At 41.1% G+C, this 26,116-nt stretch overlaps 1 protein-coding gene across 50 annotated transcripts in view; it reads right to left on the reverse strand.

Moving 5' to 3' along the window:
- The window catches only part of ANK2 (ankyrin 2), a 701,030-nt gene that overhangs the window by 105,601 nt on the left and 569,313 nt on the right, over window positions 1–26,116 (reverse strand). For 42 of the 50 annotated variants that reach the window (XM_073640230.1, XM_073640294.1, XM_073640221.1 and 39 more), the window contains 12 exons: window positions 25,538–25,636; window positions 24,606–24,803; window positions 22,507–22,605; window positions 22,215–22,313; window positions 17,952–18,050; window positions 14,623–14,820; window positions 8,875–8,973; window positions 8,555–8,653; window positions 7,178–7,375; window positions 6,494–6,592; window positions 5,010–5,108; window positions 173–271 (listed from right to left, as the gene is read on the reverse strand). In XM_073640230.1, the coding sequence (XP_073496331.1) occupies window positions 173–271; window positions 5,010–5,108; window positions 6,494–6,592; window positions 7,178–7,375; window positions 8,555–8,653; window positions 8,875–8,973; window positions 14,623–14,820; window positions 17,952–18,050; window positions 22,215–22,313; window positions 22,507–22,605; window positions 24,606–24,803; window positions 25,538–25,636 (1,485 nt within the window). The remainder of the gene's footprint in view (window positions 1–172; window positions 272–5,009; window positions 5,109–6,493; window positions 6,593–7,177; window positions 7,376–8,554; window positions 8,654–8,874; window positions 8,974–14,622; window positions 14,821–17,951; window positions 18,051–22,214; window positions 22,314–22,506; window positions 22,606–24,605; window positions 24,804–25,537; window positions 25,637–26,116) is intronic. The other 8 variants (XM_073640267.1, XM_073640492.1, XM_073640475.1 and 5 more) reach the window with 3 other exon arrangements.

Consider the following 26,116-nt stretch of genomic DNA (forward strand, 5'->3'; position numbering starts at 1 on the left):
CAGAATTTAACGTCTATGATATAGAGTATAATATTATTAGGGGCACAACATGGCGGGCACCAGGCACTGCTATATTGATAGTGAAGAGAAACCTCTGTAGGCACTATGGCAAGCTGTCACAGAGTTTGTGGAGCATATAGAGTATCATAGTATTATTATTCTGTGAACTTACCGCCGTAGTAGCATTGGGCTTTGCACCATTTTGCAGCAAAACATTTATAATGTGCGTATGGCCTTGTTGAGCAGCTTGATGTAAAGGTGTGTAGCCATTCTGTAAATCAACAAGGAGAAAAATACAAGAATTTCAACCATTAAAAATAAAATGCATGGCTAAAATAATGAATTAGTCAATTGAGAAGCCTCAGGATGAATTAACACAATATATTCTACTAAAATAAATCTGATGAACAGGCAAAACTGATCAAATAAGGTGGCCTAATATTAAATGAGTATTTTAGTTTAGAGGGGTTATTCTCTTTCACCAATTTTCTGCCCACAAGCTTAGTCATGTGTAAAATAACTGAGCCCTACTTACACACCCTAGGTCCTGTGCTGCCTCTCCACCACTGCCCCAGTCTCTGTTGAACATCTGCAGCATGAGATAATGTTGACAGCGCTGCAGCCAGTCACTGTCAATCAGCATGACATCGGCAGTCACACCCCATCAACAGAGCAGAGAGAAAGAGAAGAAGCTGCTCTGCTAATGTGATGTCAGCGGAAGCTGCTGAATAGTTGGCAGGAGTGGTTTGTGACTGCTCTGTGCTGGCAGAGATCGGCATCAGGCACAACAGGCTGGAAGTTAGCAACTACCTGCCTGTTAGTTCTTAGGCATATTGTAAAAAAAACCAGTCTTGGATATCCCCTTTAAGTAAAGCTCAGTTTCTTATTTTATACATAAGTGAACAATGAGCTAAAAATAGGTAAAAGTGGACAACCCCTTAAAGCAAGATATCACCCATCCACTGGGTCAGGTGATCACTGTTAGATCGATATGGGCACAGATATGGGCACAGAGAGTCAAGTACTGTATAAATCCTGCTACTCCATTCAAAGTCCTTGATACGAAGAGAATTGAATGCTGAGAAGAGTCAAGCTATCTTGCTCAATGCCTTAAATAGGAAATAGTCTTGGTCACTATTTTGTAGCCAGGAGTGATCCAGTGTAGACACAAGTCCACTGGATAGGTGATAACATGCATAGACTGGAATACACCTTTAAAGGGTTTTTTGAGGATTATAATATTTATTACCTATCCTTAGGACTGCTGGCACCCTGACATCCACTACACGATGTATGGATCTGGGCCACTTCCGGTGTGCCACAAGACAATCAACAAGATGATCAGCTAGGGAGAAGGACCTGACAATCTAATACTGATGACCTCTCTCTTTTTGAACATAATTAGAATCCTGAACATTATCGTGATTTTTTAACCCATGCTGACTTATTTTATAATACATCGTTATAGAGGCTGGAGGTTGTATTTCTAGCAGTAAGCTTGGAATCCCCTGCATAGACATAGAGTTAATATGATTAATAGCTGGTTACCTAGACAAAGCTATCATAAGCTGAATTGGAATCTTTATTTTTTGAAGTATATACCCCTCTACCCTCTGTTAGTGTACTGTGTTACTTAGTTAGATATAGACTGTGTATATAGTCACTTGTGATTCCCTTTACTTTCCACTCTCTGAGGACAGTGTGGTAAAGTATTTGCATTGTGCATACTTCTCCCATTAGTGACCACCTAACTATTTCATACGCTGTTTGTGGCTTACACCTAGTAATTGATATGCTGCTCACTTAGATCAGTTATGGAGAATTTAGATTGATGTTTTTTGCACTGTGTTAATATGTTTTTCTCAGGGTTTACATCATCTGTAAATGATGTTTCATTGAGGAAATCACTTAAGATTTTGTTTTTATATGAGATATCCACTCGCTAAGTTGTTATGGGTTGTAAATGTAATAGGTTAATTTGATTTCAGAGTTTCCCTTGAATAGGACTGCGACGTATAGGATTAATGCTAGGTATTAAAGCACCACTCCGGCACTTCATTTTACTTCACTGCCGGAGTGGTGTCACTAATGCATATTCCCTGCCCGTAGTAATATACTTATCAGCTGCCGTCTTCTTTTTTATCGGCGCCGCTCAGTTTGTCTCCTTCTGTTTGTGACCTGCCGGATCGGCCCAGTGTTTCCTGGGCGAGTCGGAGGTCACTTCTCAATGTAAGTCTATGAACGAGGTCAGAACAAGACTCTCATAGACTTACACTGAGAACTGGTTACCATTAGCCTTGGCTTCCGGTCAGTCAAGAGCTGTGGTCACAAGAGCGGCGCCGGGAAGAGCAGAAGATGGTATATTACTGGTATATTACTAGGGACAGGGAACATGGACTACTGATACCACTCTGGCAATGAGACTCAAAACAAGACCGAGTGCCCCTTTAAAGGAAATCTGTCACCCCACAATACTGCACTTAATGAGGACAATTTCAGGCTAAGTGCCCACGATGCAGAAATGCTGCATATTTTTTCCGCTTCTCCCTGGCAGGAAAAACACATGCGGATTTTACATGCGTTTTTCCTGCCAGGTAGAAGCGTTTGTCAAGAGTTTTTGCATGCATTTCTGCATGCGGGTTATCAAGCGTTTTTCCAAGCGATTTTAGCATCACTTGGAAAAGTGCTTGACAACTTGGTCACACTATATAAATTCATGCAACCGGCATGGATTTATATAGTGTGACCAAGTTAATAGTTAAAAAAAGAATAAAAATGGTAAAAAAAAAAAAAAAAAAAAAAAAGATTATACTTACCTTCCGATGGCCCCCGGTATTTTCTCCACTCCGACTGGTCTGTTGTATGGGTCACGGTGGTGTGAAAGGACCTGCCATGACGTCATTGAGTCATGTGACAGGTCACGCGACCGCCGACGTCAGCGATCGCGTGACCTGTCACATGACTAAATTAGGTCATGGCAGGTCCTCACACCACCGCGACCCATACAACAGACCAGACGGAGCGTAGAAAACACCGGGGGCCATCAGAAGGTAAGTATCATCTTCATTTTTTATTTTAAATTCTTTTCTTTAACAGGTACTATGGTCCCGGGTCTGGAGGAGAGTCTCCTCTTCTCCAGACCCGGGTACCATCCGCACATAGAATCGCATAATATCCGTATGTGCAAATGTGCTGACACGGATAATATGCGGTTCAATGCAAGTCAATGGCGGCAATTACGCTGCGTGTCCGCAAAATTAATGGACATGCTGCGTATTTTTCCGCAATGATAATCCGCAGCGGAAATTTACGCAGCATGTGCACAGCACATGCGGATTATCATTGGGGACCATGGGGCACGTATTACCAAGCGGTTTTTAAGTGTTTTCGCTGCAGAAATTCCGCAGCAAAAACGCTTGAAAAACGCATAGTGGGCACACAGCCTTATACAGTGACAGACACTCTGATTTCAATATTATGATGGTTGTATCTGTCTGTGAAATTTCCATTTTGTCAGATACCCCATTGAGCTGTAGGCCAGGACCCCTTGGTAATCATACTCCTGGCACTCCTGGCATGGATTACTAGCCAGCAGCTCATGAATACCAACAAATAAAACAGAAATCAAAAGATGTTATGTGGACATATTTATGACTTGTAAGTAGACCCAATGGACCCACAGGAAAACCAAAAACTTACACGGCTATTTTAAAGCCTAAAGATCTAATCATAAGGAGATGTGATTCAGACCAAGAGATGATTATTATAGAGAATAAAATAATCTTGGAGCTCTATGCAAGCACAATGTGGGTACTGCGATGGGCACCCATTTATCAGGCAGCATGGAGGCTCAGTGATTAGCACTGTAGATTAGCAATTCTGGGGACCTGGGGTCATATCTCACTAAGGCTATCTGTAAGGAGTTTGCATGTTCTCCCCGTGTTTCTGTGGGTTTCCTCCAGGTTCTCTGGTTTCCTCCCACACTCCAAAGACATACTGATAGGGAATCTAGATTGTGAGCCCCAATGGGGACAGTGATGATGATGTCTATAAAATGAAATATATTGGCGCTGTTTAAGTAAACAGAGTAAACAAAATATGCTTACAGAGAAGGACTTCACAAATCACCCCCAGAAACACGATCTACCAGCAGATACAGGGGTTATCAGGAGGAGGTATAGTGATTAAATCCTGTGTACCCGGCTTACAGAAGCAGCAGCCACAAGGAGTAAATGGAGTTATGTTCTCCTTACAGCCCTTGCGTCCAGTCATTGGGCGGTGCAGAGAGCTGTTGCGCTCATCACTTCGTTGTAAGCGCACTGTAATCACTCCCCTTCACTTTGATTGACAGCCTGCTCTTACAGAGTGTGTGTGCAGTGTGTGTGTACAGAGCAGCTGTCAATCAAAGTGCCTGTAAGTGATAACAGTGCGCTCACTGTGTAGTGACTGTAATTGCTTGCTGCACTGCCCTGATGACTGGAAGCGAGTGACTGAAGAGAGAATCGACCTTCATTTTCTCGCTGTAGACCCTTCTACAAGATGTAAACACTATTTACCTGCAGATTACCTCTACTATATATCTGCAGGTAAATAGTGTTTTTAGAGACGACAGCTTCCCTTTAATAAAGTTCCAAAAACTTCAGTTACTCTACAACTATCTCCTAAGAGTCCATGTGCACTGCACCCTGCAGAGTAACAACATGCTGTCTTCATTATGGCACATTCCTTTATTCTAGGAGGACGTACTAAGTTTTACAGACCTCAAACAGTTATAAAATGTGGGATGGGAGCCAACGTTAATTGACTTATCATTATGGATTATAATGTATTTCTGCTGAGGACAGCACTACCGCACAAGCTAATGGAAAACACATGTAAGGCTGATCATCAGAAACATCATAATTGACGGATCTTAGCATTCTGCTATAAGAGACGCATGTATGGACCATCAATGCATGCTCACATCAGACATGTGTGAGATACGGATGACGGGAAAGACATGGCGTTACCTTTGTTTTAGCCGTGACGCCCGCTCCATGTGACAGAAGGAAGTTCACCATCTTGATGTTTCCATAATGACAGGCTACAATTAGTGGTGTGTAGCCCAGCTGGAAAAAAGAGATTCATTTACTGAACACCAGAGCCCCCAATACCAGCTCATTGCCTTTTGACAAGCAGATAATTAAAGGAAATATAGGCAAGACAATGGCTAATATCTACATTAAAGCTAATTTCCAAAAATGATAATATAATACAGCATTATATACAGACACTATATAAAAAACTTTGCTATTTACTGACACAACTATCTATAGAAAAGTATATACTAGCAATGCACATAGAAATTACTGTAAGAGATAAGATACTTTTTATCTGTTAATATTATTATATTTTCTTTGACAATTGAAAAAACAACATTTTTAATTGAACTTATACTGAAAAAAATGATCCTTGCTTGTCATGGCGCCCCCTGTGTTTTTCATAATTCCCTCTCAGAACATCCACCCCAAGTGTCCAGTGCCAGTGGTCACACGTGCTCAGTACGATCACCAGGATCGCTTGTACAAGCAGTAACCCCTGCTGTAGTGCAGGCCAGCCCATAAGAAATGGTAGCTAATTACCTGTTACATGGATGTTCAAGAAAGGGTAGAAAAGGGCCGAAGTGGATATCATACAAGGCCACGGCCCCACTATCAGTATTTGGTCAGTATTTTTTCTCAGTAGTGGGTGATAAATGCAGAATTGGTGACTTGTTTCTATTATACCTTTTCTCTGATTGTTCCTCACCTGGTTTTGGCTCCCACTCCTGAGATAAAATACTGACCAAATACTGATAGTGGAGCCGTGGCCTAACAGTGATATCTACACCAATGTGAGGCCCCCTGAGTGTCCCCAAGTGCTACTATGGTAGTGTGCACCATGATTCCTTTATTCTGATAAGGTATTCTATGTGCCGTACTAATGTCGCTGTTTTTTATTCTGCAGATCTGCTTATGCTAATGAGGCAGGGCAAATCCAGAGGGGCATCCCTTCCCCAAGTTTATTCTTGCCTTACATCCTCTACTCACACCTCCTTGGTAAGACTGACAGTCGCCATTCAATCCTGTGTGACGTGCTGACGGTTCTCCCATAGTGGGGGTTGTATAAAGACGGTCTATTATGCCCAGGGAGTGTGTATGAAGACGTAGCTCCAACAACAAGTACATCAGATCAATCTGCATGTGTGACAACCACATTCACGTTCTACGGGATTGCTGGAGATACAGTAAATGTTCCATCTATCCCTTAGAAGTGAATGGCCGCTGGCCATACATGCACTACACAGTTACATGTAGGCAAGGGACTTTGGAACCCAGTTTCTTGACAAATGTGGTCGCCCCCCCCCCCACCTAGCAATCACACATTTATCACCTAGTCTATGGATAAATGCATTTATTGGGATAAATATTTATTGGTACATAAATGCACCCTATGATTGCTGACGCACAGTTACCTTGGTTTGAGCATCTAGATTTGCCCCCTGCTTTGCTAATATTTCAGCTACGTTCACTTTGTCCTCCTGGGCTGCAAGGTGCAATGGAGTCAGTCCATTCTGTATAGAATAGAAAAAATAATACACAGTGATAAGAAAATATCATATGGGCCAATCCAATGCTGTGCCGTGGCAGCAAACCATCTTCTACCCCCTATGAACATAAGCATGCATGTGTCTGTGCTTATAGAAAGGGTAGGGAGCTTTTGCCTGACCCCTATCCAATATCTATGGCAATTTGTAAAGGTCATTAAGCATATTTTTATCTTACACCTAAATGGGGTCAGTAATTATGCAAGTATGTGGCAACTGCAGCAAAAATTATACAGCTGTATGACCGATACATATTAATAAGAACATTCTCTTATGCTTTACACTGCAGCACTGCTTGTCTACATTGGCTGATTGCATGTAAGCACAAGCCCATTGGAAGTCAATGTATGACGTGTGGCTAATTTCTTACAGAAAGAATGCAATGATTACAATCCGAGTAACAATCCATCTGTGAGGATGGGTCATTAATGAGCCTCAGCCCTAGCAATCTGCTTTCATTTTGAACGTTACCATTACATTTTCTTTCATATATTCACGTCTTGACACTTAACAGCTAAAGTCTTTGACGACTTTATATTAAGCAAATCTTACCTTTGTGCCCACGTGAATATTAGCTTCTTTGTTCAGCAAAAGAGTGACCATGTCTGTGTGCCCCTCCTGGGCGGCCAGGTGAAGAGGGGTGACTCCTTGCTTGGTGAGGATGTTGGTCTCTGCTCCGTAGTTTAGTAATGTCGTGGCAATCTGCATTTGATTCTTTTTGGCAGCGATATGAAGAGGTGTATAACCATTCTACAATATTAAAAAGATCATATTAAGTACTACCTTTTAATGATTGTATGCCACAGCCACACTGATACCACATCCTCCACCATGCTATACTGTTAAGAGTCATTTTCTAGTATGTGTGTAATACCAGATCCTTTATAATGAGAGATGGGCATGCACAAGGCTGGGATGAGCAACATTTCCAAGAAATTATGGCTGGACTGAAGTTAGGAGAAAAAGAGCTGACTCCTAGAGGAGGCCTAATTAATAAATATATTACAAGTATACCCAAAGTCCATCTGTGCAAGGATGGGGACCTATAGCAATACAAGGGGCAATCCACTATATTTACAGGGAAAAGGGCTTTCTTCACTATCTGGGAATGGATCGCAAAGGGAAAAGTGGTTTTCTACTTTGCTACCTTGTTAGATCTAATCCTAGTTTCACCCCAAAAGATATATACCAAAAAGCCATACAGCAATATGTGCTTAAGTATATCGAAAAAATAAAGAAGTTTATCTAAAGTTGTAGGTAAAAGATATTCACTATAAGCAGAAAACACTATTAGGCCATTCTCACATGCAACGTTTTTGCAACTTTTTTCTGCAGCCAAAACCTGCTCTACAAACGCTGCGTTCAAAACACCCATTTTTCAGCATTTTTGATGCCTTTTTTTGCAGCGTTTTTGGGTGCGGATTACATGTGTTTTGTCTGCAATACATGTTTAATAAAGTTAGTTTTATTCACCAAAAACGCATTGAAAACACAGCAACATACAGTATTGCATTTTTTGCACCTTTTTTCACTTTCTCATTGCTTTCTATGGGTGAAAAAGCGCTGAAAGCTGAAAGAAGTGACATGCTGCAGATTTCAAAAACTGCAGTTCTCAAATTTCATTAGGAAAAAAAAGTGTGTATGAGATTTCTTAAATCTCATAGCTTTTGCTGGTACTATAAAAAGCAGCTTTTAGTTTGCATAAAAAAGCAGCTTTTAGTTTGCATAAAAAAGCAGCAAAAAAAAAAAACAGCTGCAAAAACGCCACGTGTGAACATAGCCTAACACAACAACAGCACCCAAGAAATTACAGTGTACACCCCTCATCATACACCATTTATCAAAGATATACTAACTAGTAAAAGTAAATGTATCAAACAGTGGATGCGTCTGCCTGTAAAAAAACAACCTCAGATGTAAAAGTCTCACCTTGGCTGTGACATGGGGAGAAGCTCCCTTTTCCAGTAGCAACATCGCCACCTTCTGGTTGTCATAGTGAGCAGCAACATGGAGTGGTGTGAGCCCATTCTGCAAAGGGCGTGTTTGTTATGGGGGTTAAACCAGTTAGTGAAGAAGCTCTAGACATTTACACTGTAGAAAATACTAACATAAATGGCATATTAAAGTCATTATGTAATTACATGATTGTGATGTACTAGTGAGAACACAACATGTGAACACTTAATGTAAAACAGAGAACAAATACATGAGAGTATTCATATAACATACAACTAACCACGATGATTTACCTTGCCGGCAGAATCTGGTAGTGCGCGGCGTTGTAGGAGGAGTTTGGCCACATCCAGGCTTCCATACTTAGCAGCTACATGCAATGGGGTAAATCCCTTCTGCAGAAAGAAAGACAAAAAAAAATGGATTAATATCAAAACTGTAAATATACTTGTTTTGTAAGCTAGAAGAACATAAATGTTCTGAGACTTTAGGTTAAGTTCCCACTATGAGTTTTTGGTGAGTTTTTGACGCTGAGAACTTACGCTGTGCAAAAATTACAGCGTCTTAGGGCTTGTTCACATACTGCGTTTTTGCCTTTTTTTTTCCTGCATGTTTTCAAGGGGTAAAACACTGCACTTTACAGTGCCAGCCAAGTGAATGAGATTTCTGAAATCTCATGCACATGCTGCTTATTTTTTCCTTGCGGACTTGATCAAAGCTTTTTTTTTTTTTTTCAAATCTGCATCAAGTCAATTTTTCAGCGTTTTTCACCAATTCAAATGAATGTCAGAAAAAAAACAAAAGTAAAAATTACCGTAATCAAAAACTCATCATTTTGCATATTTTATTCAGCATTTTCCTGCTAACACTCTGATTTTTGGTGCAGAAAAATCTGCTGCAAATACTCAATGTGTGCACATGCCTTAACAGTTCCAACAATCTGAATGGGATTTATAGAAATCTCCTGCCACTGTGGGGTTTATTTTTGCTCAGCATAAACTGACCAGCAGTGCGTTTTAGAAATCCACAACATGTCAATTTCTCTTGTGGGCTCGCTGAGTTTTATGTGCGGATTTTCCACTTAGACTTACAGTACATGCAGAAAATCCGCTTCTGCTTGTAACTCACCGATGTCTGCACACTCCGACACGCCCCCGGAAGAAGCTGAAGCAAAACGCGCGTCAGGATAGAGGGACATGGTGATGATCTTTTGCTTTTGATTGCAGCTAAACTTACATTTATAATACATAAATTACTACTTTATATGCTGGGCCATTCTAATTATGTGTAAGTATTTGACTACTAGGGTGGTATAATATCTATTTGTGGATGGATATATGTATCCTGTTGTAAAGATACTCCCTGGTTTCTCAACTTGAAGCCTTGTTCACACGTTCAGTATTTGGTCAGTATTTTACATCAGTATTTGAAAGCCAAAACCAGGAGTGGGTGATAAATACAGAAGTGGTGACGTGTTTCTATTATACTTTTCCTCTGATTGTTCCACTCCTGGTTTTGGCTTACAAATACTGATGTAAAATACTGACCAAATACTGAATGTGTCAACGTGGCCTAATTCAGACTCTCTATTATCTGAGCATCAAACATGTTCTCATTGTGAGGCACCTTTTTAACCTACAGTGGTGGCCAGAAGTATTGGCACCCCTGCAATTCTGTCAGATAATACTCAGTTTCTTCCTGAAAATGATTGCAATCACAAATTCTTTGGTATTATTATCTTCATTTAATTTGCTTGCAAGGAAAAAACACAAAAGAGAATGAAGCAAAAATCAAATCATTGATCATTTCACACAAAACTCCAAAAATGGGCCAGACAAAAGTATTGGCACCCTCAGCCTAATACTTGGTTGCACAACCTTTAGCCAAAATAACTGCGAACAACCGCTTCCGGTAACCATCAATGAGTTTCTTACAATGCTCTGCTGGAATTGTAGACCATTCTTCTTTGGCAAACTGCTCCAGGTCCCTGATATTTGAAGGGTGCCTTCTCCAAACTGCCATCTTGAGATCTCTCAACAGGTGTTCTATGGGATTCAGGTCTGGACTCGTTGCTGGCCACCTTAGAAGTCTCCAGTGCTTTCTCTCAAACCATTTTATAGTGCTTTTGGAAGTGTGTTTTGGGTCATTGTCCTGCTGGAAGACCCATGACCTCTGAGGGAGACCCAGCTTTCTCACACTGGGCCTTACATTATGCGGCAAAATTTGTTGGTAGTCTTCAGACTTCATAATGCCATGCACACGGTCAAGCAGTCCAGTGCCAGAGGCAGCAAAGCAACCCCAAAACATCAGGGAACCTCCGCCATGTTTGACTGTAGGGACCGTGTTCTTTTCTTTGAATGCCTCTTTTTTTTCCTGTACACTCTATGTTGATGCTTTTTCCCAAAAAGCTCTACTTTTGTCTCATCTGACCAGAGAACATTCTTCCAAAACGTTTTAGGCTTTCTCAGGTAAGTTTTGGCAAACTCCAGCCTGGCTTTTTTATGTCTCGGGGTAAGAAGTGGGGTCTTCCTGGGTATCCTACCATACAGTCCCTTTTCATTCAGACGCCGACGGATAGTACGGGTTGACACTGTTGTACCCTCGGACTGCAGGGCAGCTTGAACTTGTTTGGATGTTAGTCGAGGTTCTTTATCCACCATAAGCACAATCTTGCGTTGAAATCTCTCGTCAATTTTTCTTTTCCGTCCACATCTAGGGAGGTTAGCCACAGTGCCATGGGCTTTAAACTTCTTGATGACACTGCGCACGGAAGACACAGGAACATTCAGGTCTTTGGAGATGTACTTGTAGCCTTGAGATTGCTCATGCTTCCTCACAATTTGGTTTCTCAAGTCCTCAGACAGTTCTTTGGTCTTCTTTCTTTTCTCCATGCTCAATGTGGTACACACAAGGACACAGGACAGAGGTTGAGTCAACTTTAATCCATGTTAACTGGCTGCAAGTGTGATTTAGTTATTGCCAACACCTGTTAGGTGCCACAGGTAAGTTACAGGTGCTGTTAATTACACGAATTAGAGAAGCATCACATGATTTTTCAAACAGTGCCAATACTTTTGTCCACCCCCTTTTTTAGGTTTGGTGTGGAATTATATCCAATTTGGCTTTAGGACAATTTTTTTTGTGTTTTTTCATTGAAGACAAATTAAATGAAGATAATAATACCAAAGAATTTGTGATTGCAATCATTTTCAGGAAGAAACTGAGTATTATCTGACAGAATTGCAGGGGTGCCAATACTTTTGGTCACCACTGTAATTTTAATCTTACTTGATTATTTTCTAATAAAGAAATATAACATATGTTCTGGACATCGGTGCTCACTCTTTTCAGTGATTTATTTAATCACTGAGCTGGTGTGGTAATACCAACATCAGCGCCTGTCCACCCGTATATATGCCCTAATTTACCCCCACATTGGAAGACATTATCTGAATTAACCCGAAAGGGGCTGTTCAGCGAAATAATAGTGTTCTGGGGCACAGACATGCATTTTAGTTCTCTGGCCAGCAGGAAAATAGAAAATTGTTGCAGATGAACAGGACAGCACCTTTCCTATGGAAGTATCTCTCTCACACTTCAGATTAGGGTTTCTTGGGCCACCCACTTTTAACAGATCTGCAAACTCTTGTTTTTTTCTATTTGATAAGAAAATGTAGGAAAGCATCCACGAGAACCTCAGACACCGAGCACACAGGATCCATGTACGGCACAACAAGGCTGCACTGGCATTTATATTAGAGTGGATTTTGCTGCCCTCTAGTAGACAAGAACGTATAAGAGATATTCCTCTCAATGAAAGAATTCTGTGCTAAGCAAAAGTCTGCAAAAGTGACAATGCTATAGTGGGAGGAATGGTTACAGGTGACACCATGTAACTTAATCCAGTGGGGCCCCCAGTCTGCCTTCACCACACGAAGGCCTCAACAAGCCAGTCAACATAATAAAAACAATTATATTTGAGGTCCAGCACACAGTGGTTTAAAATCCAATAATCTACAATTAAGAGTCGGATTGACTCGAAATGCGTTAGAAAAACTTCTCTGTACTTTATATATTTTAATGTTTTTACAATAAAGATCATTGGATTTTAAACCACCGAGTAATGGACTTCAAAATATCATTGGATCTTATGAAGTATGTCTGGAGCTTCGCCAGCTTTTTCCATGCACAGGCACTTACCACCCGAAGGCTTTATCAACACATGTACATCAAGCAGGGGTGAGCTGGATCTAACAATACTATTCATCTACAGATTTAAGAAGACTACAATGTTCAGTGAGGGCACAAAGTAGGTATTATTACTACGCAGGAGTACTCAGGAGGGTACTATTACTGTCGGCAAAAAAAAAGAGACAATATTTTGTGAATAGCACAAAAGGGGAAGCATTATAACTTTCTGGGGCATTAGTACCATGTTGGGCACAAAAGGGGGCACCATTACTGTGTGGGAGGCACTGAAGGGGGCACTAGAAGTAGTACCAAAATGAAGGGTTTAAGAGACATGTCGTGGGCAGGAGAAATCTTCCTGTTGGGCCCTCTTCACAAGTCCGTGTTTTCACACAGCCCATGTGTCCATGTGAACCACAAGGAGACATTTCCTTTCTTTTTGGGCAGCACGGATGACAAGGGCCAATACAACTCAATGGGTCCATGTAAATAAGTACAGCACGTGGATAAGATGCGTGTGACATCTGTATGCCGTCTGTGTGACACATACAGAAATAGAATGCATTCAAGAAATTACAGATTTTTATCTGATAAAGATGTGCAAAGATAATAGATAGATAGATAAATAGATAGATAGATATCCGTCAGATATATAATTTGTGCCTTGCATGTGTAGCTTATTCTACAGCTTTCTATTAACCTTATAAATAAATAAATAAAAATGATGTTGGGTCCCCCCATTTTTGGTAACCAGCAGAGGTAAAACAGACAGCCGAGAGATGATATTATCAGGCTGGGAAGGTCCATGGCTATTGGGCCCTTCCCAGCCTACAATTACCAGCCTACAGCTGCCCCAGAAGTGGAGTATCACATGAAATGCTCCAATACTGGCGCTTCGCCTTGCCTCTACCCAATGCCCTGGTGCAAATCCAACGAAGTCCAGCGAATCCGCCGTACAAAGCCTATGGAGCCTCGTTCGATCTTTCCAGCCTGATAATATCAGCTCTCAGCTGTCTGCTTTACCTTAGCTGGTTACCCTTGTAAAAAAATTTATTTATTTATTTGTTGGGTTAATAGAAGGTTGTACAATAAGCTACACATGCAAGGAACAAATGATATATCGGACTGATATCTATCTATTATCTTAGCACAAACACATAGAAATCTGTAATTTCTTGAATGCATTTTATTCCAGTACGTGTTATATGGATTGAACACGCATTACACATGGATGACACATGGATGGTACACATGTACAGACAGATGGTACACATGGATGGCCAACAGAAAACCATACGGATAGTAAAAACGGACCGCCTCAAGGGTGCATTTTTTAAGCGGAAAAGTGAAGAGGGCCTTAGTCTGATTTTTTAAAACCCTAGAAATGCCCCTGCTAGTGCTGCAATGATCAAGAAATTAAGAGATGCAGCTGAAAGTTATGGACAAGCAGAGGACAGTAGTCATAAAAACAAATTGTTTTGAGGATGGGAGTTAGGAAAAAATGAATTCCTAGTTACAAGCTGAACTTCTGCACCCCTATTTGGCAAATTAAAATACTAAAGTTAAGGTTCAGTTATTTAGAAACCTTAATGGGGTTCAAGAGACTGATCAGCAAGGAAGAACACGCCTCATAATGTCAAGCCCTTATGACTTACAATATCTTACTTGATTATCTTGTGGTCAATATACGAGCCTGTCCACATATATGTTGTAAGCCTCCATAAATGACACTTTGATCAGCATTTCATTCAGAATGCTAGGTTAATGGGTAATAATAATTTGCTGCTTTTAATTATACAATTGTCAATACTAAAACTAGAAATATTATTAACTACTGAACGTAAACCAGATCTCACCTTGGTAGGCATGGAGTGGGAAGCCCCAGCTTCAATTAGGACTGATGCCACATCCACCTGTCCCTCCCGGGCTGAGATATGCAGTGGGGTATATCCATTGGTGGTGGCAGCATCTGGATGAGCCATATGTTGCAGTAAAAGCTGGACAATTTCCGTTTTGCCCAGACGAGAGGCAATGTGGAGAGGTGTCTGCTCCTCCTGCACAATAGAATAGTGAATGTAATAAATCTGCATAGATGATAAAGGAGACGCCTATATATATATATATACACAGTGGGCAAAATAAGTATTTGATACACTGCCAATTTTACAAGTTTTCCCACCTACAAAGAATGGGGAGGTCTGTAATTTTTATCATAGGTACACTTCACCTGTGAGAGACAGAATCTTAAAAAACAATCCAGAAAATCACATTGTATGATTTTTACATAATTAGTTAGCATTTTATTGAAATAAGTATTTGATACAATAGAAAAACAGAACTTGATATTTGGTATAGAAAAATTTGTTTGCAATTACAGAGGTCAGACGTTTCCTGTAGTTCTTGACCAAGTTTGCACACACTGCAGCAGGGATTTTGGCCCACTCCTCCATACAGATCTTCTCCAGATCTTTCAGGTTTCGGGGCTGTCGCTGAGAAACATTGAGTTTCAGCTCCTCTAAAGATTTTCTATTGGGTTCAGGTCTGGAGACTGGCTAGGACACTCCAGGACCTTGAAATGCTTCTCACGCAGCCACTCCTTAGTTGCCCTTGCTGTGTGTTTTGGGTCATTGTCATACTGGAAGACCCAGCCATGACCCATCTTCAATGCTCTTACCGAGGGAAGGAGGTTGTTGGCCAAAATCTCACGATAAATGACCCTATGCATCCTCCCTTCAATACGGTGCAGTCGTCCTGTCCCCTTTGCAGAAAAGCACCGCCAAAGTATGATGTTTCCAACCATGCTTCGCGGTTGGGACAGTGTTCTTGGGGTTGTACTCATCCTTCTTCTTCCTCCTAACACGGTGAGTTGAGCTGATAACAAAAAGTTCTATTTTGGTCTCATCTGACCACATGACCTTCTCCCATGCCTCCTCTGGATCATCCAGATAGTCATTAGCAAACTTCAAACGGGCATGGGCATGTGCTGGCGTGAGCAGGGGGAACTTTGCATGCCCTGCAGGATTTTAATCCATAGTGTGTTACTAACGGTAATGTTTGAGACTGTGGTCCCAGCTCTCTTCAGGTCATTGACCAGGTCCTCCTGTGTAGTTCTGGGTTGGTTCCTGACTTTTATCAGAATCATCCTTACCCCACGAGGCGAGATCTTGTATGGAGCCCCAGACCGAGGAAGATTGACATTCAGTTTCTTCCATTTTCTAATAATTGTGCCCACAGTTGTTGCCTTCTCACCAAGCTGCTTGCCTATTGTCCTGTAGTCCATCCCAGCCTTGTGCAGGTCTACAATTTTGTCCCTGGTGTCCTTAGACAGCTCTTTGGTCTTGGCCATGGTGGAGAGGTTGGAGTGTGATTGAGTGTGTGGACAGGTGTCTTTTATACTGGTAATGAGTTCAAACAGGTGCAATTAATCCAGGTAATGAGTGCAGAGTAGGAGGGCTTCTTAAAGAAAAACTCACAGATCTGTGAGTGCCAGAATTCTTGCTGGTTGGTAGGTGATCAAATACTTATTTCATGCAATAAAATGCAATTTAATTATTTAAAAATCATACAATGTGATTGTGTCACCCCAGGCCTGGATGCCACAAATATTAAAGGCTGTGTCTGAGAGCAGGAGGGAGGTTCCCTGGTTAGGGACCATTAGCATGCAGCACCTCCTGTCCCAGGCCAGTAGGGGGAGCTGGCTGCCCTATAAAAGCTGGAACTGGGGCAGGGTTAGGGAGACCAGAACCCACTTCTGAAGTGACCAGAAGGGTTCTCAGAGAAAAGAGACAGGTCAGCAGCAGCTGAGGAGTCCGTGAGGCAGAGGAGAGACTGCGAGCCAGGGACAGAGGCGACGGAGAGCCTGTCCTGGCAGAGAACCATTCTAACCGGACATTGGAGTCCGAGGCTGTCCGGGTTATCATTCCCAGCAGCAAAGAACCAACCCGCGAGGGATTTCAGGTCCCTTGGCCTAAGAAGCCTGGAGGCTCCGCCACACAGAGGGACCAGTACAGCAAGGAGAAAGCAAAAGGTACCCAAGGCCTGAGTCGCAAACCATACAGGCGAAGTACACGGCCAGCTCAGGGACGTGGGCTATTACACCACGAAGAGCGGGATAGTCAGAAAGAGCATAGAGAGAACGGTAGGCCTACACACTCACCCTGACCAGTGGGGCTCGCCCGAATGCTCTCAGACACCCAGGCCCATTCCTAACCGGTACCACTGATGGGTCATTAATAATACCTACAATAAAGACCCTGGACTGTTTGAAGCGGACTCTGAACTCTTACTCTTGCGGCCTGCACTATCACCCCCAGCATCCACCTACACTGCCCTGAGGCTACACTCTTCCCGTGGGGAGTTATCCCACCCCTGTGCTGCACACCAACACCAGCCTCACCGGTCTGCCTTGCAGCGGGCGGTTATCCCTGACCACAATCCACGGGTGGCCTAGTCGGACATTCAAAACACTGATAAATAGACTGCCACAATTTGGTCTGACCACCCTGAGCCACGGGATTGGGTTGCCACTACTACCCCCAGCATCGTACAGAAGCCCGGTTCCGGGTACCCCACGGCCCAGGGGGCGAGTCATGATTTTCTAGGTATTTGTTTTAGATTCTATCTCTCACAGGTGAAGTGTACCTACGAAAAAAATTACAGACCTCTCCATTCTTTGTAGATGGGAAAACTTGCAAAATCAGCAGTGTATCAAATATTTATTTTCCCCACTATATATAAACAGTATATGTATATATGTGTTTGTATTTGACATGTACTAATAAAATATACTTTTGTGATAACCATAGGAGATTGCTACAACTAGTTCCATTTGCCAGTGGGCAAATCTGCAGATATGAAGGCAATCTACAGTATCTTACTGCTAGGAAGCTACGGACAAGAACAGGGTCCGTTCTCTACATAAATGATATATGAGACTGAGGATAGTTCCAGCATAATGGGGCAATATATTACATACAACTCATACTTAGCTTCAAGGTAATATCCAAATAATGCAATGTTATTCATGGGTTACAACTTACAAAGGAACGGTATATAAGGTGCCATTCATTACCTTGTAGTTTTACAATAAAGTGTAAATTATTCTCTTGTGCGGGTCTTATCCTGCAATTTAGTATACTGTATATCACAAATGTGCAGAATATATACAATATAATAATAAACCTACCCTAGCTCTGGCATCCACCAACGCACCATTTCGAAGAAGGCAACGGACCACTTCAACCTGCCCTGCGCGAGCAGCCATATGTAATGCTGTCTCTCCTCGCTGAAATTACATAAAGAATAAACACATTGATTGATTTCAGCGTTAATCCAGTATCTTTGCTGTAAAGGTAATAATTGTTATCTTCACCCATATCTTCTTCCTAATACTAATGCAGATCAGTCAGTACCAAAGAGAATGCCATCCCCGTTTGTATGATGAAGTCATGTCATTGGTAAGACATCTAGCTTTTGATTTCATGACTGTTATGAAGATCTCTGCCTCCTAGCAATGAATGTAAGGCTCGATTGAACTCGGTACATATGCTGGGGTTATACATCGGGAAACCAGCCAATATACACAATAGAGAGAGCGGAATGTACAGAACCTTACATAACGGGCTGTAGAAAACTGCTTAATATTGAGCTTTAGGGTCAATGTCCAATAATATCGTATAATATAATCTGTAACAAAGATCTTCAGTTCCGGTTGTACAAAAAATGGCTAAAACTATTATCTATTTGGTATATTAAAAAGGAGTCTGAGAAGTCCTAAATTGCGGTAAATCAGTAATCTCAGAGTGAATGTCTATATCTATAGCTTCCCATATACACAGGATAGTTTTCCATCACCAAGTTTTTGCTTCCCCATCAGAGAGCAGCCTGATGTACGGACAGAGACCCTGATTCCAGTGATAAATCTCTTACAGGATTGACTTGCATGGCCAAGTGCAATCAGGTAATCAGATCCAACCCAGGCACACTGCAACTCTGTCGGTCCCAGAAAAAAAAAATCGGACATGTGTATGGCTCGATAGAATAACATTGGTCCGAGTGCGATCTGATGTCTTGTCGGATTACACTCGGACCAGAAATAAGGTCTTGTGCACGAGCCCTAATCCTGATAAAGGGACTGCTGCAAAGTGATACCTACACAACTGGAAATGTCAAGCTACGAGGCTTAGCTGGCAACAATGCAAGATTTCAGAATTATTTTAAAATATAGTCAGCAACATGGAAAATTAGAAAAAAAATATGTTAAACAACTTGATTTAAACAATAGGTCATTTTCTGAGGATACGACCCCTCTAGCTTCTTTAGAGAACTGACGTATTTTGACTTTTCTTTCTTGTCTGGATGAAGCATGTACTGTCAATGCTACCACATAACCTGCTCATAAGTAGTAACAACAAACTCATCTCTTGACATAAAAAAATGATTTTACTATTCAGTAAATCAGAATATTTGAACACAGAACAATCATATTTGAGAATGTGGAATTGATTATGTACTTAAAGGGGTATTCTGGTTTCCAGCATATATACTGTATGTAATTATGAAAACCATTATGAAAGTACAGCAAAGGTACACATAGAAAGTAAATTGGAAAATTGTACCATTTTAAATTTTCCAAGAACAACAATCAACATTTATTTGCTGAAAATGGAAGACTCTTTTATAAAGTCAAATATCAGATCATAAGCCATGCTCACACTTCTGTTAAGACATTCCTTTTTGCCTATTCTGTTTTAGGGCAAATGGAACTACAGGAAATAATGGCCAAAACAGAATGGTTGCATAACTGAAGCGAAATGGGAAAGTGCATTCTACAGGACTTCTTTCCTTTCTAAGGCCACGTGGAGTTTTTTTTAGGAGTTTTTGGAGCAGAAACTGAGCTGAAACTCTCCAAATCCTCATAAAAATGCAAAACTCCTCAAAAACTTGGACTTTCTGCTTTGTCTTTTTCTGAGTAGAAACTCAGTGAACACAAGCCTTGAGAAGGGCACATAATGAAATCCAAATGGAGCCCTCTGTTTCCTTTTGCATCAGTTATGAAATAGATCCGCTTGGACATTACTTCCATTTATCTATTCCCCAAAACAAAACACGAACAGACGAACGGAATATCCGAACACAAGTGTTTCCATTTCAGCCAACAAAAAAACAATAGTATTTCAAATTCACCACTGGATATGAGTGGGCAAAATCCCCACTATATTGCCCAGGCAGTAAAGGAGATTGCCCAAATGCCCAATATTTGCAAAGGCACTCAAGATTGTATTAAAATTTTAAGTACATGTCCAGTTTTAAGCGTAAGACCACGGCCCCACTATCAGTATTTGGTCAGTATTTTCTCAGGAGTGGGAGCCAAAACCAGGAGTGGGTGATAAATGCAGAATTGGTGACTTGTTTCTATTATACCTTTTCTCTGATTGTTCCACTCCTGATTTTGGATCCCACTCCTGAGAAAAAATACTGACCGAATACTGATAGTGGGGCTGTGGCCTAAAAATGAGTCGGTCATTACCTTTGGGTAATTTGGCATTGCTATTATGAATAATTAGAACATATCTTATATCACTGACCAGATTAGTTGCACAACCTATAGTCCTCGGGCGTTCTCACCAAGGCTCAGACTGCTGCTCTATCTACACCCCATGATTTTACCCTGCAGCTCCACATGTTCAGATTGGCTGCTGTATGTAAGCACAAGCTCGCCAAGATGGACACATGGACAGCTGGTTTCTACTGAAGCAGCAAAAGAATTATTATAAACTGCGAGAAACGGATCAAATGTAAAAATATAATATTTTCCGACAGCTGTCACATGTACATAGTGAGCTTCAGCAATGGTCAGATTACACCAGCAGATATCTGTCCACAATGAGCCCAATCAATGACATGACCAATCGATCGTCATTGACAATTTACAAGGGCTGATGCAAAATGTATGTGGATAACTGATGAATAACATATTCTGGGCCCATTACAGTTTGCATATTAGCAATACATTGTCTATTTACACCAGCAAATGTGCTGCCGACAACAATTACCGTATATTTCAGGCCACATAGGAGATGCAGTCAGCTAATCATTGCCCATTCGTTGGCTGATCACTGCCATGATTACATGGGCCAATGACCCAATCTTTGAAACACTTTATTATCTGATTATCGGCCCATAGTAGGGCGTTTCAGGGCAATCCTGGAGGTTTGCTTTGAAATGGTATTCTCATCTGAAGCATTTGAGGGATGTTGACATGATATCCTATAAATGTCATGTAGATGAAGTTCCCATGTCTAGAAACCCAACCTTTTGGAAGAAATGGACCATTAACCTCAATTTATGGTTATAAAGTGGTGGCCAGCCGCAATGACTTCGATGAAAAGTTGGCCACACTCGCACAGGACATCGCTGATGTAAAAATTGCCTTTGACGGCCTCTTTGAGTAGGAATAGCTAAAAGGAACATTCTATGATGAACCTACAGCATAACCAGTGCATATGCCATATATACGTCATATAGGAATACCAGTTTAGATATTGCATTGCGCTATAAAGTCCTGCTATGCTACGAAGACAGAATGTTTCAATGGATTACTGAAAGCGCACAAGACAGCAACATGGAACTATCACACATGAGTACACTGCTGACTCCTTCAGTGAGTAACATAGACACGCGTGCTGTGAGATTTTCTATTTCTGTGAAAATTTAACACTGTCTGTTATATAAGCCAATCCGCAGAATTAATATACATTATACTGTCTATTGTTGCTGGGATGCTTCAATGTCACCATTCAACATGACCTGTTTGAAGGGAATCTGTCACCAGGTTTTTGCAAGATGTAGGGGCGGAGACTCTGATTCCAGTGATATATCACTTACTGGCCACTTTGCTGCAGTTTTGATATAATCATTGTTTTCTCTGCTGCTTATCTATCAGTTATCTGAATGCTGAGCTCTATATAACCCCACCCACGCCACTAATTGGCAGCTTTCGGTGTACACTGTGCATAGGCAGAAAGCAGCCAATCAGTGGTGGGGGCAGAGTTATGCAAAGCTCACGAATATGGAGGACTACAAGGCAGCAGGTTTACTAGTCTTCTAGTAATAATCTCCTGCTGATAAAACAATGATTTTATCAAAACTACAGCATACAGTCCAGTAGATTACACATGGCCGGAATCAGGATCTCTGTCTGTACATTAAACTTCTTTCAGATTAGGTGGCCAAGACCTGGTAATAGATTCCATTAAACCTGGATAAACACACAAATCAAATGAGCACTATTAGCATTTTCTCTGCACACTAGAATAAAGCGAATGACATGCACATCAACAAGTTAGCCAGTTTTATTGCATACACAAACTGAGTGAAATGATAGAATTATCAAACAGGTTGCATAATGTACAGTAAATCCGGTTATTTTATTTTAAGACATACTCACAATGTTAGTGACATCTGGAGAGGCTCCATTCTGCAGCAGAAGGAGGACTATGTTCAAGTGGCCCATGAAAGCAGCCACATGTATTGGAGTGAGACCAGACTGTGAAACAAACCAACAGGATTTTACTCCCCTGCACAAGACTAATGGGGCGTCCACAGTTACAAGTCAGCAGATGTCGGAGAGGATAGAGGGAGGTGACAGTGAATATTTTATGGAAGAGGAACACAGAGACAGGACAAGGGAAAGCAGGAAATGGCAGGATGTGTTCGAAAGCTAAGAAAACCTGTTCTACCTCTGTGATTGCCTGGATTGAAGCCCCATATTTCACTAGCAGTTCCATAACTTTGATACGGTTTTTCTTGCAGGCAATGTGCAATGGAGTAAAACCATTCTGTTCAGAGAAACAACTTGTTAGCAAGACTCATGCACGGATCGAAGCCTGCCGATCATGCAACCCATGCAAATGACCCAGCTGCTGTCAGATATACCGAAGTTTCATAATGAGCACACATTGACCACACAATGGGGCACATTAATCATATGAAATACACCAAAATTAGGCATAATGTTCGTAAGAAAAAAAAATGTGATTATGAAAGATGTGCACCATTTTTCATCTTGACCCGGGCCATGTAACAGATTTACGTGAGATGTCAACATAAATACTGAAATACAAAATTTCCATCATCCAAGTTGCAAATTGCGTTTTCAGAGAGGACTAGAACTCTAGTGCCACCTATTGGAAGTAGCAATCCTGAAAGTCAATATCGACTCTCTTACAAGCCTTGTCACATGATTTAGGATTAAAGGCAAAACCAAAATCTCAATTTGCAGACACTATGTTTCGGGGTGCAGCCCCTCGTCAGTGCAAAGTGTGAGATCTGGTTTGGCTGGGTGAGAGGCGTCTGACCGGGATTCAAGGGGTAACTTTCTCCTTGCAGAGAGTGACATGTCAAGCCTCCTCACCTTGTCATCTCCTCACCTTGGCATGCCAGGCTTGACATATCACTCTCCGCAAGGCGAAATGTTACCCCTTGGATCTCCGTCATCCAAGGTAAAATATTAAGATTATATGTTTTATTATGTATATTCACTAATGTCAAAAATAAATTAAAGAAAATCTGCCACTGCTTTTTGAAAATGCTCTTAGGTTTCCATTCGGCAGTTTTTTCAGCAATTTTATCCTGAGTGGCTTCAGACATGGCTTTTTTTTTACCATTTTTGGGTAATTTTTTACAGCATATGTTAATTTATGTGGCCAAGTGTTACTTCCAAGTATATAGTACTGTTTTTCATTTCTTTTACATTGTTACATATGACTGTTTTTAATATTTTTTTTCCCAAATCGCATCATGTTCCATGTAATGGTGATTTTCGGGAAATTTTCCATGGGCTCTTCATAGGATGCACATTCTAAAAAGCACCATTGTAGTGCTTGCTAAGACAATTTTTAAAATGCTTACTGTGTTTTACAAGTGAAAAATTTCCACCCAGACATAAAAATAGTTTAGCATGAAGGAAGCATTATCTGAATAAAGGCTCACTCACAACAGCATATTCATCAGATGAGTCCTAGCCGATGTTTTATTGCACAGCGCTCAGACCAGTGTTATCCTATGGGGCAGTGCAGATCTGCTATTTTTTTATTATGACAATTCGGCATGAGAAAAAATCCGCAGCATGCTGAGTGGCTCCGCAATTCTGATCACACTTACCCATTCAAGCCTATGGGTGCATGTGAAACATCAGACTGCACTACTCTGATGTCATCTGAGTGCAGTCTGATTTAAACGGACTCACAGAGTGGAGAAACTGGAGAAATGAAGTTCTAAGCCTTCTCCACACCTGTGATAAGATTCTCTCATGCGAGAGAATCAGATCACAGTAGACTGACCCTCGGATCAAGCTCTGTCACAGTTTAGTATAATTGAGCCGATACTCTCACATGAGAGAATATATACTGGTGTGACCCCGGCTTACGTGTAAAGGCTGGAGCGCCAGCATTAGCTTCTCCAATGTAACTGTTGTACAGAAGTGAATGGAAGCTTACATAGAAGCCAATCAGCTGTCAGTTAGTAGACGATAATGCGGAAATATTTATTCCACTGGTTAACCTCCAATTAATTTTCATGATTTGGAACGTGCTGCTGAATATGTATAAATACAATCATTTTTTATTATTAGCGAATTTGAGAATATTACACACATTAAATGTACAAGAGCATTTTGGTGACAGATGTTCTTTAATAAATTGGTTCAAGGATACAGATATGAAGAATTTCAAAAATAAAAATCCAAATTTCTCTATCTTTAGTATATTTTACTCAACTGGCACATTTGATGTAAACGTTATTTTATTTGCTGTATAATAAAGTAATGTAGAGTTCTTACCAGGGCACGGGCATTAGGGTTTGCCCTCTTGTCAAGAAGAAGTTTGGTTACTCTGTAATGTCCACAATGGGCAGCAACATGTAAGGCGGTCAGGTAGTCCAGTGTGACATCGTCAACGGGTGCCTTGTGTTGGAGCAGGTGCTTTACACAGTCCACGTGGTCTCCTTGGGCAGCCATGTGAAGTGGAGACAGTCCATTCTACAGCAAATAACCAAAACCAGCCTTAAATTGTGTAAGAATCGCCCTCCATGCTAAGGAAAACCGTCATGCTTACAATTACATCAACCTAATATTTCTTTATGGCAAGCTAAACTGTGATCCTAGGTTTATTAGGTTTTTACCAAGTTACATTATTTACCAGCCAACATCCCTGCGCTGTTCCTTATCACAAAAATATAGCAAAAATGGGTAATAAGTCCAAAAACTAAGGAAAGTTTCTATGGGGTTACACTTGCATTGCCTCATTTGTTTTACAAGAACTAGATGTTTGTATCATTAGTAAAAGGGCGGGTGCAAACGAGCATATTTTCGGTCCGTGTGCGATCAGACAAAACCATTGGATCGCACCCGGACCAATGTTATGTTATGGGGCCGTTCACGTGTCAGATTTTGTCCTCACTGCATGCCCATAATTGATCAGATATTCGGATCATACTCGGCCATGCAAGTCAATGAGTGCATGAGAAACATCGACCTGCACTCGGATGACATCTGAGTGCAGTCCGATTTCCAAGCTCTCAGAATGGATAAGATGGGGAGATATTTTTTTTCCCATCTTCTTCTCATCCGAGAGAATTGGATCATACTCTATGCAAATGGCACTCTGATCAGACTCTGGTCACAGTTTGATCAATTGATCCGATTCCCTCGGGTGAGAGAATATATGGCCATCTGCACCTGCCCCAACAGTAAGACATTAAATAATCACTTGCCTTGGTCCTTGCCAGCAAGGGTGCTCCTCTCTCTAGAAGCAGCTCAACCGCAGTGTCATGTCCACTACGTGCTGCACAGTGTAGTGGCGTAAGTCCATCCTGTGACAAAATAACAAGCCAGAACCTTTTAGGCATTTAATAATAAATATCAACATACTTGACATTTTAAAAACACTAGCTACAATTTACATAATTTGCAAAAAAACAAACAGATACTTTATCTTTATATAACCTGACATATTAGCTAGGAGGTCCTGTAGCTAAGGCAATGGTCCCTGGAAAAATGTATGCAAAGAAGTTCAGCCAAGTGGAAGAAAGCTCTTTATCGCCACCTATTGGAGGTACATTAGCGACTTCATTTTTCTTCCTTGTGGAGAAGAGCTAATTTGCATACATTGTAAAGCCAAATTCTATGGGGAGTCAATATCTGCAAATATATTTTATACATTTAATAGTAATGTTCCCTTTACACTCGACGATCCAAGCCATCAATTGAACGCCAATCATCTAAAAACAAACCATTATTGCTCATCTTTTCACAGGCTCGGACACTATATAGTGCTATAATGGACCGCAAAA

This window comes from Phyllobates terribilis, unplaced genomic scaffold (genome assembly GCF_046119375.1).
Source record: "Phyllobates terribilis strain yellow unplaced genomic scaffold, ASM4611937v1 Scaffold_1__5_contigs__length_1240528914, whole genome shotgun sequence".
Lineage (NCBI taxonomy): Eukaryota > Metazoa > Chordata > Amphibia > Anura > Dendrobatidae > Phyllobates > Phyllobates terribilis.